Genomic DNA, 20,772 nt, shown 5'->3' with positions numbered 1-20,772 from the left:
GGGCGCCTTGCTGGCTCAGTTGGAAGAACAGGTGACTCTTGATCTCAGGGTCTGAGTTCAAGCCCCACGTTGGATGTAGAGATAACTAAAAGATAAATAAACTTTTTTAAAAATGTCTTTTCCCCACCTCCAGAGCTGCATGTTTTCACTTCCTCTTTCTTTCCTCACTCACTTCCAACCCACATGGCCATGGTCCTTAAACCCATTTCTTCCCACGACCTTCAGGCCTTGCTCCACCATTTTACTTCCTTCAGATTTTCAGCCTCTCCTTGTCCTCTGCTCAGTTCTTGTTTACTTGCTAGATTAGAGGATATTTTCCTATTTTTACTTGATGATGAATATAGCTTTCCATGCTGAGATCTTTCTCCTGCTGCTTCCTGAGTAGAGCAGGCTTTTCCACTGGGTAGAAAAGCCACTTTTATCCTATTAAGAAAAAAAAAAAAAACCTCTCCACGGGTAGACGGGACTGGTTCTCTTCTATCCCACTGAGTTACGTTTCTATTTCCACATTAACCACACAGTTTTAAATGACTGCAGTGCAGTGTATATTTTGAAATATTTCTTCTTTAAATTTTATTAGCTGTTCTTGCACTCTTCTTACCCATAAAATTTATAATCAGCTCGCCGAACTTCCTTAATGAAATTCCACTAGAATTTTGTTCAGGATTGTGTTGAATTTACAGATTAAAGAGTTGAAACCTTGCGATGAGTGTTCCCATCCAGGAGTGTGTTTTCTTCATGTAGAGTTCATGTATGTTTTGTTAGACTTATTCCTAGGTATTTTATAGGTTTTCTGAACATGAGTAACAGATGTTTTCCATAATTGTTATACAAGAAACAAAGAAAAATCATATATTCAATTTGTGCTGGGCCACCTTACCCAATTCTGTTCTGTTTGTTGATTGTCTTAGTTTTTAGGTATGACAGTCATAGCATTTGAAAATAATGATAGGTTCCCCTCTCTCCCAGTTCCCTCCTAAATATTTATACTTTATCTTTTCTTCCCTCCAATTCTTATATATCACATTTCTTTTTACTAGTGTATTTTATTTGTTAGGTTTTCTAAAACGATGATAAATAATAGTAGCAAAGCAATCATTCTTATCATGATCTGAACACTAAGGGGATTTTTTTTTCCAAGTATGACGCTTGCTGTAGTTTCAAGTAGATAAGCTTTATCAAGAAAGTTTTCTTCTACTCCTAGTTTATTAGGAGTATACTTTTTTAATTTAGGAAAATGTTTAATCAAATGGGAGATAGAGATCTATTTAGTTTATTTCCTAAATCTATTAATATAATAACATATATCAATAAATACCCTAATATTTAACAATAAGATGATTTGGGAAATTTTCCCTTTTGTTTTTATGTTCCAAAAGTGTTACTTAGGGGATCCCTGTGTGGCTCAGTGGTTTGGCGCCTGCCTTTGGCCCAGGGCACGGTCCCGGAGTCCCGGGATCAAGTCCCGCATCGGGCTCCCAGCATGGAGCCTGCTTCTCCCTCCTTCTGTGTCTCTGCCTCTCTCTCTCTCTCTCTCTGTGTCTATCATAAATAATAAATAAATGAATCTTTAAAAAAGAAAACAAAAAGGTTACTTAAAAGTCTTTCTAGAACTCATAATCCTACTTGTATTTGGTGCCTTTTTAGGGGATAGATTCTCAATAATCTTTTCTATTTTTTTTCTGTTTTTTTTTTTTTTTTTTTCAGATTTCCTACCTCTTTTTGAGTAGATTTTAATAATTTATGTTTTCTTAGAGACTTGTCCATTTCACCTAGATTCTAAACTGTGTAGGCATAGAGTTGGTCAATCTTATTTGATTAAAATTTTTTCTTCTGTTTTCTTTTCTCATTCTTTTTTTTTTTTTTTAATTATTTATTCCTGAGAGACACAGACAGAGAGACAGAGACATAGGCAGAGGGAGAAGCAGGCTTCATGTGGGGAGCCTGATATGGGATTTGATCTCAGGACCTGGGGATCACGACCTGAGCCAAAGGCAGACAGTCTACCACTGAGTCACCCAGACATCCCTCTTTCCTTTTTCATTCTTACTATTACTTATGCTTTTCAGTCAGACTTTTTACTGATTTATTTTATAGATATTTTCAAAGAAAATGTTTTGTTTTATTGGTCTCTTTTCAGTTTCATTTATTTCTCCTTTAAGGCGGTTTATCTTGTCGTTCTTTTTCTATCTTCCTGTTTTGAATATTTACATCATTTATTTTGAACATTTCCCCCTAGTAAATGCATTTTAAGCTCTAAGTTTTCCTCAAAGTACTGCACTAGCTATGTTATATTGGTTTTACATGTTGTTTTCTCATCTATTACTCACTTGTAGAGTATCCCTAATCTTTATTTTTATTTCCTAGGAACCCAAGAGTTATTAGTATGAGTGTTAAAATTTCCAATTAGTTTTTTTATTGCTGTTGTTGCCATATTTTTGTTATTACTTTCCAATGATCAAAGAATGTCAGTGGTATAATTTTTTTAGACTTTATTTTTTAAGAGCATCTTTACCTTCACAGGAAAATTGAGAGGGAGGTAGAGAGATTTCCCATATATCTCTGCCTGCACACATGCACAGCCTTTCCCATTATTAGCATCCCCCACCAAAGTGTATGTTTGTTACAACTGATAAACCTACACAGATAAATCATAATTATCCAAAGGCCATAGTCTGCATTGGGGTTTACTGTTGGTGCTGTACATTCTATGGTTTTGAACACATGTATAATGACTTGCATCCATCTTTGTGGCACCATACAGAGAATTTTCACTGTCCTGAAAATCCTTCGTACTTCACCTATTCATCCCTCCCCCACCCCAACCGAGGCAATCACTGATCTTTTTACTGTTGCTATAGTTTTGCGTTTTCCAGAGTGTGCCACACAGCTGGAATCATGCAATATGTAGACTTTTCAGATTAGGCTTCTTCCAGTTAGTAATATGTGTTTAAGGTTCCTACATGTCTTTTCATGACTTGATAACTCATTTGTTTTTAGTGATGAATAATATTCCAGTCTAGATGTACCAGTTTACTTATCCATTCACTTACTGAAGGACATCTTGGTTGCCACCAGGTTTTGACAAGTATGAATATAGCTGCTATAAACATCTGTGTGCAAGTTTTTGTGTCGACATAACTTTTAACTCCTTTGGGTAAATACCAAGGAGTATTTGAATGAAATGGTGAGAATATATTTAGTTTTGAAAGAAACTGTCAAACTGTCTTCCAAAGTGGCTGTACCATTTTCAGTTCCCACCAGCAATGAATGAGAGTTCCTATTGCTCCACATCCGTGTCAGCATTTGGTGTTGTTAGCATCCTATATTCTAGCAATTCTACTAACGTATAGTGGCATCTCATTGTTGTTTAAATTTGCATTTCCCTGATGATGTATGGTGTGGAGCATCTTTTTATAGGCTTATTTCCCATCTGTATATTTTCTTTGGTGAGGTATCTATTAAGGTCTGTAGCACATTAAAATTGGGTTGTTTTCTTATTGTTGAGTTTTAAGAGTTCTTTGTACATTTTGGATAACGGTTCTTTTTTAAAAAATATTTTATTTATTTATTAATGAGAGATAGAGAGAGAGAGAGAGAGAGAGAGAGACATAGGCAGAGAGAGAAGCAGGCTCCCCGCAAGGAGCCCAATGCAGGACCTGATCCCAGACCTGGGGATCACACCCTGAGCCGAAGGCAGACACTCAACCGCCAAGCCACCCAGGTGTCCTTGATAATGGTTCTTTATCTTTTTTTTTTTTTTTTTGGTTCTTTATCTTTATCAGTCTTTTGCCAATATTGTCTCTTGGCTCTGTGGCTTATCTTCTTATTTTCTTGACAGAACAGAAGTTTTAATTTTAGTGAAGTCTCGCTTATCATTATTCCTTTCACGGATGGTGTCTGATTTTGTATCTCAAAAGTCATCACCATACCCAAAATTATCAGATAATTCTACTATGTCATCTTCTAGGAGTTTTACACTTTTGCATTTTACATTAGGTCTGTAATGCATTTTGAGTTAATTTTTATGAAGGGTATAAGGTCTGTGTCTAGATTCATTTTTTTGCACATGGCTATCCAATTGTTCCAGCACCATTTGTGGAAAAGACTGTCTTTTCTCCATTGCACTGCCTTTGCTCTTTTGTCAAAGATAGGGTGACTATAATTACGTGGGTCTGTTTCTGGGTTCTCTATTCTGTTCCACTGATTGATCTATTTGTATGGTCTTTTGCCAATACCACACTGCCTTGATTATTGTGGCTTTATAGTAGGTCTCGAAGTTGGGTAATCAGTCCTCCAACTTTGTTCTTGTCTTTCAATATTGTGTTGGCTATTCTGAGTCTTTTGTTTCTTCATATAGACTTTAGAGTCATTTTGTCAATATCCACAAAAGAACTAGCCAAGATTTTGATGAGGGTTGCATTGAATCTACAGATTGAGTTGGGAAGCACTGACATCTTGACAATATTGAATCTTCCTATCCACAAACATGGAATATCTCTCCATTTATTTAGTTATTTGATTTCATTCATCAGAGTTTTATAGTTTTCCTTATATAGAGCTTGTACATATTTTGTTAAATTTATACCTAAGTATTTCATTTTTTTGGATCTTAATGTAAATGATATTTTTAATTTGAAATTCCACTTGTTCATTCATAATATATAGCTAAATGATTCACTTTTATATATTAACCTTGTATCCTGCAACCTCACTATAGTTGCCTGTTAGTTCTAGTTTTTCAGTTCTTTTGGATTTTCATCTGTGAACAAAGACACTTTTATTTCTTCCTTTCCAATCTGTGTACCTTACATTTTCTTTTCTTGTCTTATTACATTAGATAGGACTTCCAGTACAATGTTGAAAAGGAGTGGTGTCTTTTCCTGATCTTAGTGAGAAAGCAGTGGTATAATTTTTAATGTTTTGGAATTTGTTGAGATTTTTCTTTGTGGATTAATATGAGGTAAATTTTTGTAAATGTAGTGGCTCGGGGAAATTAGGTATTTATATTTATGTGTACATTTTTTTATATGTGTACATTTATACATATACATATACATATACATGTACATATATGTACATATGCCTATAGATCAAGCTTTTAATCAGATTATTCAGATATTTCATGTTCTTCCTCTTTTCATTTGATATAAATCATTATTTCCATAGAATCATAGCACTTAAAACTGTAAGGGACCTCAAAATAATTAGATCCAGATGGGCAGAGTATTGTTATCTCATGTTATAGTTGAGACATTGGAGGCATAGTAAGATTAAGTGATTTTCCCCAAGGATACACAGCTAATGAATAATGAAATAAGGATTAGAGCCCAGGCCTTTGGAGTGAGACTATAAACAGGATGCGTGTCAGGGCGGGTGTCCATTATCCTTCCTGTCTGAAGCCAAACCACATTAATAATATAGATCAATGCTATATTCACAAACTGTTGCTACTAATTAGAATGTTGACTGCATACCCAATACGATGCCTGTTTATGTCTATTAGAGAAGTGGAAGGTGAAATCTTCAAGTTGGAGATGCTACTTGAAGATGTTAAAGAGAAAATTAATAAGGGCAAATGTACGTCAGCCGTCTCTCTTCCCGTGAGTTCTCCAATCATCCCGGATGACTTGGCATCCACAACCTCTCCACCCTCAAATGAGGTAATACAGCAACCTACAGCCTACTTTTATGCCAGGAAAAATGTTTTTGATGCATTTATGGAATCCTAATTCATGAAATCATGAATTCTATTTTAATATTTCATGAAAATTTAACTTTCCAAAGTCCCATGAATCATACAATTTAAAATAGAAGCAGCTTTTACAAATTAGAAGCAATTTGAAGTGTTGGTGTTTGAAATATCTTACTAGTTTAAGATGTAACAATGCAGTTTAAACTGATGAACCACTGAAAAGCTATTTCTTCAGTGGTTCATCAGCAACATTTTTGGGATTGTGCCTGGGAGAAATAATTTTTATTAATAGTCTATTCCCTCTTCTACGTAAAAAATAACACACTCTATGGGAAGAACTATTTCCCATGGGCCCACTCTGCATTTTCCTACTCTCAAGTTAAATTCTTTTGGATTGTCCACATATGCAAGATTAGGAATTCAAATCAATCACTACTGTCTTTCTATGCTTTTTGTTTTTGTAGCCTTAAGTATCAGAACATTTCAGATGAAATTAAAATTCTGAGAAACTGAATAATCTGGATAATTACCTTAAGGTGACTCCTTTTTATTTTTCCAGACAGTATCTGAAGTCACAACCCGTGGCTGATACTCAAAATCTGAATAGATTTTTGTCACAGTTAAGAACAAGATGTTGATAATCATGTAAATACTAGCCCTGCCAAAATGGTGTGTTTGCCCCTTCAAAACACTTAACCCTTCCAGCAAAATTTCATTCATGGCTCAGCTTTAGAGTTAGGCCATTTATATAACTTTGACACACAGTCCCCCACCCTGGGCAGAATTCTTTGCTCAGACGTCTGTGTCCCCAGAGCACTGGGTCTCACTTGTCCTTGTGCCTTTGTACTTATCCTTGTATCCCAAATATTTGACTAAACACCTGGTCTAGCATGAATGCTCAGGATAGTAGCCTCTGAGCCCTTGAGGATTTAACAGTTTCAATGCTTCCCAAGTTGTGAACTTGAATTAGCTTGTGGGTAGTATGAGGGAGCCTGGGGAGTGAGCCTAGCCTTCCGCCCAGCAGCTCTCTTGGGTCTGGGTTTGCTTTTCTTGACTGGGTCCCAGGTTTGCCAGCAGCTGTTGCACAATAATGAGAACTCTATAACTTTATGATAAGTGGCTCCGGAAAGAGAATCCACTGCTAGGATTATTCATTCATTCAAGTATTTATTGGTAAATGGTAGGCATTTTTCTAGGTATTGGTGTAAAACAAACAAAGCAGACAAATCACCTGCCCTCAAGATGCTTACATTTCTGTGAGGGACACATATGATGAACAAATAAAATTAATGTGTAATTACAGAATGTTAAAAAGCACAATGCACTGAACATAATACATTCCTGTGACTCTGGAGCTGAACTGGGTCTGAGTACTGGCTCTGTCACTCATCAGCTTTGTGACCTTGGGCAAGTTACGTAACGTCTCTCAGTTTCCTCCTGCATAAATTAAAGATAATACTTGCCTAAGCTTCCAACCCCTCTTCTGCAAAAAGTCCTTGCAAACTGTAAAGTTCTAAACCAACAGAATTATTCTTGTTTGATTTTCCTTATAATTTTGCCATTATCATTTTAGACTCACAGATTTTTGTTCCCAGCACTTCCAATAAATTTGTAATGAAATCATCTCAAGTGTGGTCCCCAGACCAAGAGCATTGCTATCACCTGGCAGCTTGTTAGAAATTGTTATGTTGTTATGGTGTCGAGTTAACATAGGTAGAGTGCTTGAAACGGGGCCTGGCTTATAGTAAGCACACTACCTGGGTGTTAGCTTTTGTGACTATTAAGTAATGGCATGTGACCAAAAGTCACTCACTGTGGGAGGGCCAAGTCACTTGGGAGACATGGTCAGGGCAGGTAAGATTTGAACTGAGTTGGGAGGGAGGGATAAGAAGGAGACAGGTAGGTGAAGAGTCAGGCACAGGAACTCCAGGCAGGATGTGATGGTGCCTCAGAGGTGGGGTGGGAATGCTGAACTGATTTGAGTCCCTCCCCGTGGAACTGCAATTCTAAAGGCAGCTCTGGGCAGCCCTGTGGATTCTGAAGGAACACCGGCTGCCCTTTGGGGCAGCAACAGACCCCTTCCTTCACATCTATGCTCCCAAGGGAGGGATGGACAAGTTCTGAGAGGAGAAAGGGAGAGTGGCACATGATGGCCCCACCACCTTCTACCCCAGGTTGTACCTTCCCATCACCCTAGGAATGCTGCAGTTAAATATCTGATGACTCTTAGCCAAGAATCCCACAAAGTGAGGCTCCCACGGAGCTCAAGAACTGATTCTAAATTTACACTGCCTAAAAAAACAACCACCAAAACCCCCCCACCCAAACCCAACAAACAACAATAACACAGACTAATCTGATTAAATGGCCATGAGGTTGTCCTCTGATTCCAGGTCATGGCCAGCAGCCCAGTCCTGCTCAGTTCAGTTCATTCATTCTGTTGGCTCTCTGACCATAACCAGTGCTCCTTGAGCGTGGCTCTGAAACTGGCATCATTGCGATCACCTAGCTCTTATACTACCTGACACCTTGCATGTTAGTGCTGGCGACAGCTGCTGGGAAGCTAATACTTCCCACTCTTGGTGCTCAGAGACACTCGCCTGAGGTATCTGCTCTAGATCAGGCCTTCTGCAACTGCAGTATGCCTTGGAATCGTGTGCAAATCTTACTGTACACAGGCTTTGATTCAGTGGGTCTGAGGTAAGCCTACGAGTCTGCATTTCTAACAAGCTCCCAGGTGATGCCAGTACTGCCGGTCTGGGGGAGCCACACCTTGAGATTATTTCATTATGAATGAGCTGCAAGTACTGGGATTAAAAACCCTTACATCTAAAATGATAGTGACAAAATTATAATAAGCAGTAAACAATACTAGTTCTGTTGGTTCAGAGCTTCACAGTTTGCAAAGACTTGGAGAGAGGAGTTGGAAGGTGAGGAGACTTGCCCAGGACAAATGTTAGGGGACATTAGATCCCAGTTTCAGGAGGAGGGCACCCGCCTACATTCTGCTCATGTAAATCTGCCTTATATGTGAAGGGCAGGGTTACCCCTGTAGCCCTCAAAGTGAGAAGTGATCAAAGGAAACACGGAGGGAAAGCCTTTATTTTTTAAATTATAAAAATAATTTATTCTTATTGCAAAAATAAGTCAGAAGATAGAGAAAAGTACAAAGAAGAACATTTCATGGAGAAAAAATTCTAGCTAATACATTAGAGTATATCTGTACAATCTTCTCTGCAGACACGTGTTTGCAAAAATGGGATCCTATTATGATTTTTTTTTTCATTTGGTATTCTACTGTGGGCATCTTAACAATGTCATAGAATAAACCTACAGCTTCATTTTTAAGGACTGCATTGTATTTCATTATACCAATTCACTTAACCAATCCCTTGCTGGTGGAAATTTAGTTTTTTTCTGGTTCTTTGATATTATAAACGTTGCTTTGGTAACATTGTTTTATATGCAGGCTTTCAGCCGTTCTTGATTCTTTCCGTACAATAAAAACCTAGCAGTGCGGTCAATGGTTCAAGAGGCACAGAGTGAAAATTCTGATAAACTGGCCCTGAGCAAGTTGGTGTCATGCCCCAGCTGCACATGGGAAAAGAGATGTGTTCCCCTGAGCCCACCCTTGGGGAATTTTTTTCTTTTTCTTTCCAACTTTGCTGGAATGATAAGTGAAACTGGTATCTCATTGTTTTGAGCTATATTTCTCTGACGATTTGTGACATTCCACTCATTTTCATGTTTCTTGGCCATTGTCATCTCTTCTATAACATCAACATTTTAACTAATATTTACAAAAAAACCGCAGCCACTTTTTTTAAAGGCAGACAAGTTGAAAAATGTTAAGAACAAATAACATTCAATAGAGATATTTATTGTACAAAGTGCTCTGGCAAGTGCACAGAGGAGCAGTAAAATTGTGGTTAAGAACACAAGCATACGGGTAAAGGTCCAATCCCAGTTCTGCCACTTACTGTGACCTTGTCACGTTGCCGAAATTCTGAGCCTCAGTTGATTAAAATGGGCATTCAAATGGGTACAACATGCCAGGATGGCGAGGAGGAACAGACGAGGCTGTATGAGAAGCACGTGGCACAATGAGCAATCAACAAATGATCAATTTTATCAATCAGGAAATACTGAAACCCTCCAAAGCTGTAAAGGGCATGAACTAGAATATGGAATATGAACTAGGAAACATAGCCAATAAATAAGCACATGGGGAAATGTTTATCTCCTTTAATAACAGAGGAAATGCTAATTACCCACAAGATGCCACCTCCCCCCTTTTTAAATTAACAAAAACATTTTCAAGGATGATTCCTGATGCGGAGGAAGGTGTGGTCAAGTTGCACTGCCCACATTGTTGGCGGGCTGTGTAATTCTTCCAACGTTTGCGGAAGGCAGTTTGGCAATATGTATCATCACGCAAACATGTTCACAACCTTTGACCTAGACATTTCCTAAGGAAGTAATTCAAAATGTGGAAGAAGCTATCTGTACAACGATGCTTATGCCGGCAGTGTTTATAATGGTGAGAAAAGCACCTTTTCTGTTTACAGAAAGGATTAAAAAAAAAAAAAAGAAAAAAGAAAATACACGCTGGGTGGTGTCAGGCCCTTCAGTGAGGTAGTGTAATTTTTCTGTGTTAAAAAGGGACATATAAACAATAATTTAAGGCTCTAAATAGTCCCTACACCCTGTTTTAATTCATAGTTGAATGCATTTCTTTGGAGAAGCTTGTAGAGCTCTACGAAGAGCAGTCAGATTGATGGATTTAAAATTATCTGCCTAAATCTGTTCATTTAGCTCCAGTGGAGCTTCAGGTAATTTGACACTAAGGAAAGAAATAAAGGGGAAACATATTCTCTTATCTGTAAACTAAATTTTTAAATATCGGGAGGAGAGAAGCGGGGCCAGGGCCGCAGCCTCTGCAGCGGCAGGCCGTCCTCCCCCTCCTCCCGCCAGGCGGGTCCCCCTGAGCCAGCCCCCGCCAACCAGGTGGCCCCCTCCAGTGGCCGCCCCCCCCCCCCCGTGGCCGCCCCCCTCCCGCCAGGCCGCCACCCCCTGCCAGTGGCCGCCTCCCCCAGGCCGGACCCCCCAGCCAGGCCGCCCCCTCCCAGCCAGGCCGTCACCACCCCCCCCCGTGGCCGCCCCCACAGTGGCCGCCCCCCGCCAGGCCCGAGCACACAGCCAGGAGGTTGGAGCAAGGAGTCGGCAGGCCCAGGGTGCGGGCGGCAGGCCCGAGGACCCTCCTGGCCCCGTCCCCGTCCCGGGCCCCATCCCCGTCCACGGCCCCGTCCCGGGCCCCGTCCACGGCCCCGTCCCAGTCCCAGTCCCCGTCCCCGTCCACGGCCCCGGGCCCCGTCCACGGCCCCGTCCCGGGCCTCGGCCCCGTCCCAGTCCCCGTCCCCGTCCACGGCCCCATGGAGTGTGCTTTGCGGTGCAGGAGCAGCCGGAGCGCAGCGCGGGGAGGCAGGACCGGGCGGAGCCGAGCAGCCCCGGCCGTGCGGGTGGCCGCCGGGCCCTGGAACGGTGAGCGCCCCTCGCCGCCCACCCGCGGTGGGGGGGGGGGGGACTCCGCGGGGTCGGGGCGGGGGGCGAACAGGTGCGGGAAGTCGCCGCCTCCCCGATTCCCGAATCCTGCCGCTGTGCCTCGAGGGCTGCGAGCGGCGGCGCCCCGGGGAGATGCGCAAGCGGCGGCCTCACCCCCGTGCAGCCTCCCGGGGCTGCGGCCTCGGCAGGAGCACTTCTAGCCATTCAGTTATTTTAAAGATTGTATTTACTTATCCATGAGAGACGCAGAGACGCAGAGACCCAGGCAGAGTCGGAAGCAGGGCCCCCCCGCGGGGAGCCCCAGGCGAGGCTCGACCCCGGGACCCCGGGGTCACGCCCTGGGCCGAAGGCGGACGCCCCACCGCCGAGCGCGCCCCCACCCCCACCCCCCCCCCGAATACTTCTTTTAAATCTGCTCAAGTGATTCTCCCAGGTTCCTCGGTGGAGCCCAGGCCACAGCGCGTCCGGGCCGGGCTGCAGCCGCACCTGGACAGCAGCGTGCCCCGCCCCCTCCTCGCGTCCCCCGAGCAGCTGCCCTGCCCCTCCGTCCGCCCACTGGAATAAACCCAACCCCACATCTCGGGGGATTTTCCAGAGGCGAAGAAGCTATAAATCGTGCAAAAACCTACAGATGTGAAATCCTACGGAGAAACCGTAATGTTCTCGGAAACTTTCGTTTTGTTTTTAAGATTTATTTATTTATTCTTGAGAGACACGGCGAGAGAGAGAGGGAGACAGAGACACAGGCAGAGGGAGAAGCAGGCCCCGAGCAGGGACCCCGGGACTCCGGGGTCACGCCCTGGGCGGAAGGCGGCGCTCAACAGCTGAGCCACCCAGGGCTCCCGGAAACTTTCTTGGGATCCGCTGCCAGCCCATGTGGATTCGGAATCATTTGGAGCTTCTGTTGCGCCCTCAGGAGGCGCTGTGGACGGGACCAAAGCTTGGCTCACTTCCCTTGGAGAGGTCAGGGGTCAGGAGGCAGGGCCGCTCCGCCACAATCGTCCCGCACAGAATGGGCTCTAGTAGGCGCAGGTGACGAGGTCTGAGGTTGGAGCGCGATCCACCGCGGGAATGGGCGCTTGTCCTAAGTGTTGGTATTGCTGAGTTTCCTCCCCCTAAAAAAGGAAACAGCTCCGTGTTTGTGCTAAAAATGACCGTGCGGCGTCGGCTGTGGACCGTGGCTTGGAACTGACCTGCCAACCACAGGCTTTGATTCTCCTTTAAATATAAGAGGCAATGATGATGCCGACTCCCTGAGCCGCCCCAGGCCCACTGTTACTATCTATTGAATTAAACCCAGGTTTGGGAATTTTTTTTAGATTGTATTCAGTATAATAAAAACAGTTTTACATTTAAAACACATTCTGATTAAGCATTCAAGGTATTAAATGCTTCTTTTCCAAATTCCTAGTCTAGACCTCACAGGTACTCTGTAGTACCAAGGCAGGGATCGATATTCCAGACTAAAATTTCTCTTTAATGATGGACAAGAGGGCAGGAAAAGCACAACCAAGTGTGAAATCAGATCTAACAATGAATGTACTGATGGGGTGTGAAGTAGAGATACACATGCTTTATAAATTAAAATCTTGGTAAACTACATAACACCTGAGGGACTAATTGAACAAAGGACTCTATATACTCTTTCCTCTTCTAGAAGATTAGATATCTCTGTTAGGACATGTGCTTTATGACATTTGCTGACATTTGGAGGGTATTTATATGCACATAAAGGATATATATGCTGCATATAAAATGCTTATCCCTTTGTGCTGTGCCTGATGCAGGATTCTGGATTAAGAACACCCTTTAGTTACTTTATCTTCTTGGAAAACTGTCTCCTCAAGTAGAATGGCTCTTGGTTTTTGCATTTGGCAAGAAGATTTTAGTGTTCAAAGAAGTTTTAAAGAGGCAGAAAAAGAAAGTCATGTGTGGGCCTGAACTCACTTGAAAGAAATCCAGGTTTTCCACTTTGGAGAGCAGATGTTCAAATGCCCCAAAGGCGGAGGGTGGAGACAGAAAATGAGGTGTGAGAAAATATGTGAGTCAGGAAGAAAGCATGTTTTTCCGAAGGGAAGGGCCCAGCTTCTCAGCCCCCAGCCCCACCAACTCCAGCCACAGTGCTTCTCTCCACGGGCAGCAGGCCTAGCACAGTTGGGTGTGCTGCATTTGCCAGGGAATGCCTAGGGCTTGTCCCCCATCCCCCAGGGAATGCATCTCATTCCACCCACCAGCGATGTCCAGGATATCATGGGCAAAGTGCCTTCCACACTAAGAACGAGCAACTTTCCTGGAGGCTATTACTGTATCTCAGGGGCTCAGCAAGGGCTTTATTAGGAATTGTGATTAATCAGAATTTCTCTGAAGGAGTTAGAATTTCTGTGAAGAAGGAGGCTGAAGCTACAGACAGGTCACAGAAAGTGTCCTGGTAAATGACAACTGTAAGGTATCTTTCTTGATGCCCCCTGGTGGCCTTGTACAGCTAAAACTAACCCTGTCTGCTCCCATAGCTTTTAGCCCCATACACACTGGACAAAATCCATCTTGCTGGATTCATTGGGTGCATTCAGCTTGCACTTTATGGAGCCAAAGCCACAAAGGCTCCTATGTGACCTAGTACTGATAAAGAATTGATTTTAAGGGGCGCCGGGGGGCTCAGTGGTTGAGCCTTTGGCTCAGAGCATGATCCCAGGCTCATGGGGATCGAGTCCCACATTGGGCTCCCCGCAGGGAGCCTGCTTCTCCCTCTGCCTGTGTCTCTGCCTCTCTCTCTCTGTCTCTCATGAATAAAGAAATAAAATCTTTATTAAAAAAAGAATTGATTTGGAGACATGAATAAAAGAAAACTCCAAATTTTATAATTCCATACAAATACAATGATATAATTCCATACAAATTTGTACAGAATTTTATAATTCTGTACAAATTTCTGTATTGCATCTATATTTCTATATTGCATGATGATTAGATGCTATCCTCTGGGGAACAAAGCAGATTTACTTTTAACATTTAGCATACACATTCTTACCAGGCCACCTGGTGCTGGGGCGAAGTTTCTTATAGAAAGACAGGCAGAAGGGATCTCTGTTATGAGGACAACATGCCACTCCCATTATCGCCCCAGGCTCTGATACAAGAAATTGAACATTTCAGTTTTATTTTTTTTTATTTTTATTTATTTATGATAGTCACAGAGAGAGAGAGAGAGGCAGAGACACAGGCAGAGGGAGAAGCAGGCTCCATGCACCGGGAGCCCGACGTGGGATTTGATCCCGGGTCTCCAGGATCGCGCCCTGGGCCAAAGGCAGGCGCCAAACTGCTGCACCACCCAGGGATCCCGAACATTTCAGTTTTACCAGTACTCTCATGATCTCTGTGAGAAGTGTACAAAAAGTTTATGGGATCTTATGCACCTCTTATAGGAAGGAAAACATGGAGAAGAAAGGGCACAGAAGGACCAACAGCAGAAAGTGTCCCACTGCCATTCAAGAAGAGGCGCTGCGTGCAGATTCTGTTGTCAGTAAGTTGAGGGGCCCCAGGGCTGTGGGTGTTCCAGCCTCAAGGCCCCTCTCCACGGTCCGCTCACTGCAGACAGACCACCTGCCACACCAAACAGCTTTACCTAGACTAGGGTGTTGCATATTGTATTTTTGGAGGCAATATGTAAAAAATTAATAACTGAATAGATTCAAATAGATCAAATGTGGTCAGACAGGGTGAAAATGCCCATGTCTGTTTCTGTGGGAATCAGAGGACTCCATGCACTGGGTCATGAGGTGGCCTCAGCTCTGTGTGTCACCCTTCCAGCGTGACCCATAATCTGCACCTGGTGAGCTTACTGGCCGTGGGAGAATTGCTGCTGTCTCGTCCACACACATTTCACAGAAGCAAAGAAAATGAGAGCTGGGAGGAGGCCAGGAGAGCACCAGGGCAGGGCATGGGATTCAGTGATTTTTTTTTTTTTTTTTTTTTTTTTGGTCATAGCCGCCTTCCTCCAAAGGTAGTTGAAGTAGAAAAACATCCCCTGGCAGAAACACACTGGTGAGGAAGAGGTGAGGCCGAGGCCTGCCTGTCCAGGCGACTCCCGAGCCTGAGAGTCACCCCTGAGCCTAGTCCACCCTGTTTGTACCCGAGAAACTGGGGCCAGAGTGCTAACAAGGCTTGTGGATGTTGATACAGACTGGTAGCCCAGAGTCTTTCCTTCAACTCGGTGTTCTTTCTGTTCTGTCCCATGTAGTCCTACTTCTTCTCTGTAGATAATTCATTTGCTAACAGTAACAGTAATGTTTCATCGATTGAACACCTACTATACCAGATATGCTGTAACAGTACAGGGTTTCAAAGTGTGGTCGGAAGGCCCTGGGGTCCCTGAGACCCTTTCAGGAGGGCGGTGAAGTCCTCTCTCTCCCAGCTACGTATCCATGCAAGGCCAATACTGCAACAGATTGAATGGAATCCAGCTGCCTTCTATTAAGCCAGATCCTCAAGACGCTTGCCAAAACATAAAACACTGCCACTCGTCTCATACTTTTCTTTTAAATTAAAGCCCATTACTTTGGGGCACCTGGTTGGCTCAGTTATTGAGCGCTGGACTCTTGGTTTCAGCTCAGGTTGTGATCTTGGGATGGTGGGATCCAGCCTTGCATCGAGTCCCATGCTCAACATGGGGTCTGCTTGTCTCTCTCCCTCCCCCTCTGCTCCTCCCCTTTCTCTCTCTAAAATAAATAAATGAATAAAATGTTTCTGAAAAATTAAAAATAAAAACCTGGTATTTTGTCAGCATGAAATGAATTACTATTGGTTCTAAATGTCAAAATAAATAAAATATTTTTAAATCCCTCAGTTTAGAATTCTATTTAAAAAAAAAAAAAAGCCCTTAGGACTGTCCATTCAGTCTTGGAAAGATTTGAATGATCCTGCAGAAGCAAAAATGACTTGAAATTTATAATACCAGTCCATATTCAACTGACTGAATGTACTATAATAGCTCTTCTCCAATGCAGGGTGAGATTTTTCACCACAGGCATAAAAAAATGGCACAAATTATGATATATGGTAGATAAAAACTATAAGGAAAAGCTCTTTAGGGTCCTCAATTAGGGTCCTCAATTTTAAGAATATAAAAAGGGTTCTGACATAAAGAATTTGAGAACTGCTGATATAGTATATAACATATCTACCCTACACTCCTGTAAGCAGGAATTATCTTTATTTTACAGATAAGGAAATGGAGACTCAGAGAAATTTAGTGACTTGCCAAAGAGCTGATGTATTTCTACTGCTGTATAGTGAAGTATCCCAAAAGTTAATGGTTCACAACCACAGATGTTTTCTATCTCGTTATTTTTTTCTTTTTCTTTTTTTTTTAGATTTTATGTATTTATTTGAGAGAGAGAGAGAGAACAAGCAGTGGAGAGGGAGAAGCAGGTTCCCCGCTGAGCAGCAAGCCCAATATGGGGCTAGATCCATATGATCAAGATTTGTGTCGAAGTCAGAAGTTTAACTGACTGAGCCACCCAGGCATCCCTCTATCTTGTAATTTCTATGGGTCAGGAATTTGGGAGCAGCTTAGCTCGGTGATGCAGGCTCAAGTTCTCTCATGAGGCTGTAGTCAGATGTTGGTCAGTACTGCCATCATCTGAAGACTTGCCTGGGACTGGAGAATCTGCTTCTAAGAAGGTTCACTCACAAGGCCATTGGGAGGAGGTCTTAGTTCCTCTACATGTGGGCCTCTCCAGTAAGCTGCTTGAGTGTCATTATGACATGGCAGCCATGTGATCCAAGACCAAGTCCAAAATGGAAGCTTCAGAGTCTTTTATGACCTAGTTTTGGAATTTATTTATTTTTTATTTTTTTTATTTTTTTTTAGTTTTGGAATTTATACGTCATCCCTACCACTTTGTGATTAAATTCAGTCACTAAATCCAGCCCACACTCAAGGAGAGAAGAATTAGGCTCTACATTCTGAAGAACATATCAAAAAATTTTTGGACATATTTTTAACCATCACCACTAACTAGTGGCAGAACCAGACTTTAAACTCGGGTCTATCTGAACCTCATTCTCTTTCTACTATGCAACCTTCCCAGGGTAGGCCCATGATCCTCTATTGTAATTTCCTTCAGTTATAGATTGAGAAGAGATTCAATAATTTTATTTATTTATTTATTTGAGAGAGAGAGAGACAGCAAGCTCACATGAATGGGGGGAGGGGACAAAGGGGGAGGGAGACAATCTCCAGCAGACTCCACACTGAGATGGAGCCCGACCTCAAGATCAAAACCTGAGCCAAAACCAAGAGTCAGATGCTCCATCAACTGAACCACCCAGGAGCCCCTCAATGACTACTGACTGAGATATGGAAGAGAAAAAACATCCCCAGAGCTCATTCCATTGTGACTTACTCTTAGAAAGATAATGTTACAAATGAGCATAATACTGGGTGCACAAGGCAGGTAGCACTGGCAGTCTGTCCTCTGGCCTCATCACTCCTGGAGCTGAGATGCTGCTTGGACCCCAAGCCTGTTGTGCTTGCTTGTCTGGCCCAGGCTCTCACACTCCAGCCTTATCTGGAAGGCTCCATTGCCCACAGCCTGCCAGATTCTAGACCTGCACTAGTCATACACACTCTCTACTACCAGCCCCTCTTTGGTGCAGATAAGGGCAAAGCTATAATTCAGTTTCCTGTATCAGCTCATGGATTTGATGTAGAGTAAAACATCTAGGTGAAAAAACACAAGCTCTTGGCCACAATAAGATCTAAGAAAAGAACATGCGTGTATCAGGGCAAATCAGGAAAAATACCAATCTTGCATATGTTGTTAATTCAGTGGACCGAATTCTCACAGACCTCTCTCATCGATTCAACAGACCTCTAAGCCCCTACCTGTGCGAGGAAAAGCTTGAGGCTAAGATCTACTACTTACCAAAACATCTCTCAGTTGTCATAATGGGATTCCAAATGTCATCCCTAGGCTGGCAGCTCCCCTTGGGAACACAGCTGGGGAAATTGAACACTTTGGCGCCTACGGCATACCTTGCACGGTTAGAACTGTACTCTCCACACCGCATTTTAGGACTCTAATGAAGAAACTCTTCCTCTGTGTAACTTGGGCTTTTTCAGGTTCTGATACCAGCCCCAGCTGCCATTCTGCTTCCAGGACTGGATTGCAGAGTAATAAATGTGAAAACTATGGCACTGAGAATCACAATTCCAGAAGAGTCTGTCGCAAAGAGCCACTCAAAGGTGAGTGCGGCTCAGAGGACTTGCAAAGAGCTCGTGAGTGGGGACAGCTGTTGTTTGCAGGTAACGAGTTGTATTTTTCATCTTTTCTTTTTAGAATTTCATTATAGGTACAACAGCCCAGGACAGAATTACTTAAATCCTAACGAAAGAAGTGCCTTTGTCAAGCTCTGCTTTTTAAATGACAATAAAAATTCTTCACCTTGTAAGTATATCTGCTGCATGATCTCATCTTTGTAAACAGGCTGGTCTCCTGGGCGTGCGGGACCCATATCACACAGCCTACTGCTTCCCTTTGGGGAGCCCTTGCCCTCTCCAGTCTGCTGCTTGGCTCTCCAGTACTCATCTGATGCTTTTACATCCTGGATGGCAAGAGACTGGGCCAGGGCTGGGAGATAGGAGATCCTAGCAATAAAGTTATCAAGTGCTAACTCAGTGTAAGTGGGTAACAAATTGTAAATATTTGCTAAACAAATGACCAACTGAATAATTACCACTAGTATTGCTATTATTCAGGTGAAAGCTTTAAACATATCTCTACTAAAAGTCGTCATGTAAAGAAACAGACTATTTTTATACTCCTTAAACATCATATTGCTAATTTCAATATAAAATTTTGCTGTCTTTGGAAAAAATTAAAATCCCACAAACATTTATTTATAAAGATGAATAAGACATGGCTCCTCCCTCCCAAGGAGTTCATAATCTATTGAAAGGAATTCATACCCAAATAAGGAAAATTCATGGCAAAATGTGATGTTACAATGAGCAAAGGGTGTGCTAAGAGAACAAAAGGGAGAGAAGGAAATACTCCTTGTTTTGCTTCTGAACAACAGCCATAGCTGCTCTTTGACATCCTCTGCTTGAGGGAAAAATTCATACCACCAGAGCACTTTTTCTCCCTATCTGGGACAGGGCATCCAGGGGAATGTTTCTTATCTTTCCCAACTGCCAATTTCCAAGATGAAAGAATGCCATCTACCTCATTGAACTCAGCTGTGCGTCCCTTACACCCCCAGCTGCCAAATCCTTCAAATGGATGTATGCTTTCAAGATGACAGCCATTAAAACTCTGCAGAAGCAACAGGGCAGATTTCTTTACTGTCTCCTTGGCCTTTGGGTCTATAGCCCATGAGACTTGTTATTCCAATATATGAAGGAATGAGGGGTCAACTGAGTCATCTGAAGTGTGACTTTGAACTGCATTAGTAAATGGATGTGGCCAAGAGGGTAGAAGTCATAGAGAGGCATTGTTCAATGTTGATAAGAATCTTCCAGAAATTGGAATGGAGTGGGTTGCTGTGGGAGGTCATGAGTCCTATCTGTAGAGATGTCTCTACAGATCCCATCCGGAGACAATATACTCCATCAGGATATTGCAAATCTATAGACCAGACTAGAACTGGACCAGATGACCCTATGGTCCTTCCCAACTCTGAGTTATGATGTTTCAAATAAAATCCAAAATTATATTTGGAGAGCAAAGAATTAAGACTGAACTCATTAGTATCTCTGCTCATCATGACTTAAGTTTGGGTGGTCAGCATGACTAATTTGAGCTTTCTGGCTTCTGCTCTGCCTTCCATGTCTGAGAGACAATGTCTCCTAGTTCCTTGTCAAATAGAACCCTCCTCAGGGGGTGTGAAGCCTAGCTATGAGAGACGGACGAATAAGACAGGAGACCTGGAAGGAGAACCAGAAACAGAGAAAGCAGATTTTAGGCCATTGATTCTTCTCTCTTCCTTTCCCTGACTTTCTTCTTATCTTCCATGGTGCCTTTCCTATATTTATCTTCTTTTCAGTTTAGTCTCAATTTTCTGGAATTGTCTTAGTAACATAATTTAGTTTCTGACTCCTAGAAGCCTTGCTCTTGTGTTTGGAGAGGACTTCAGGAATCCATTTGGTCCATGCTATGGAAGGGATTATCCCTTCACTTGTCAGATGAAGTAGTTGAGTCCACAGAGGTTGGACAGATGCTCAAGAAGTACACAGCTAGCACCCCAGAAACCTAAATCTAGACTCTTGGTCTCTTGGGTACTGAGAAAACTCTTTTTAAAAGTTGGATTTCTTAAAATAAATAAATAAGTTGAATTTCTTTTTGTGAATTCAGAATACTTGAACGTTCTTTGTTTTCTATGTTCCCTAATCTTCTTATTCATTAAAATTGCATGAAATATTTCATTCATACAGAAAAGTTCGGGAAATGATACCCATATATCCACCATTTGGGGATCATTTTTGATGCTCTGAATTTAATCATAGCTAACATTTT

At 42.4% G+C, this 20,772-nt stretch overlaps 1 protein-coding gene and 1 long non-coding RNA gene across 13 annotated transcripts in view; one reads left to right on the top strand and one right to left on the bottom strand.

Annotated features, from left to right (window-relative positions):
• The window catches only part of AKNAD1 (AKNA domain containing 1), a 72,223-nt gene that overhangs the window by 37,509 nt on the left and 13,942 nt on the right, over positions 1 to 20,772 (top strand). For 9 of the 12 annotated variants that reach the window (XM_072834790.1, XM_072834792.1, XM_072834791.1 and 6 more), the window contains exons 7-11: positions 5,507 to 5,663; positions 11,151 to 11,236; positions 14,680 to 14,777; positions 18,381 to 18,503; positions 18,598 to 18,705. In XM_072834790.1, coding sequence (XP_072690891.1) covers positions 5,507 to 5,663; positions 11,151 to 11,236; positions 14,680 to 14,777; positions 18,381 to 18,503; positions 18,598 to 18,705 — 572 coding nt within the window. The remainder of the gene's footprint in view (positions 1 to 5,506; positions 5,664 to 11,150; positions 11,237 to 14,679; positions 14,778 to 18,380; positions 18,504 to 18,597; positions 18,706 to 20,772) is intronic. The other 3 variants (XR_012035269.1, XM_072834796.1, XM_072834798.1) reach the window with 3 other exon arrangements.
• LOC140638095 (uncharacterized) lies at positions 11,929 to 20,769 on the bottom strand. The gene is made up of 2 exons (XR_012035280.1): positions 16,908 to 20,769; positions 11,929 to 12,372 (listed from the first exon to the last, which is right to left on the bottom strand). It is a non-coding gene; the product is annotated as an uncharacterized lncRNA (long non-coding RNA).

This window comes from Canis lupus, chromosome 8 (genome assembly GCF_048164855.1).
Source record: "Canis lupus baileyi chromosome 8, mCanLup2.hap1, whole genome shotgun sequence".
Classification (NCBI taxonomy): Eukaryota; Metazoa; Chordata; class Mammalia; order Carnivora; family Canidae; genus Canis; species Canis lupus.
Note: the sequence above shows the minus strand (reverse complement) of the source record. Positions and strands in the feature narration are given on the sequence as shown.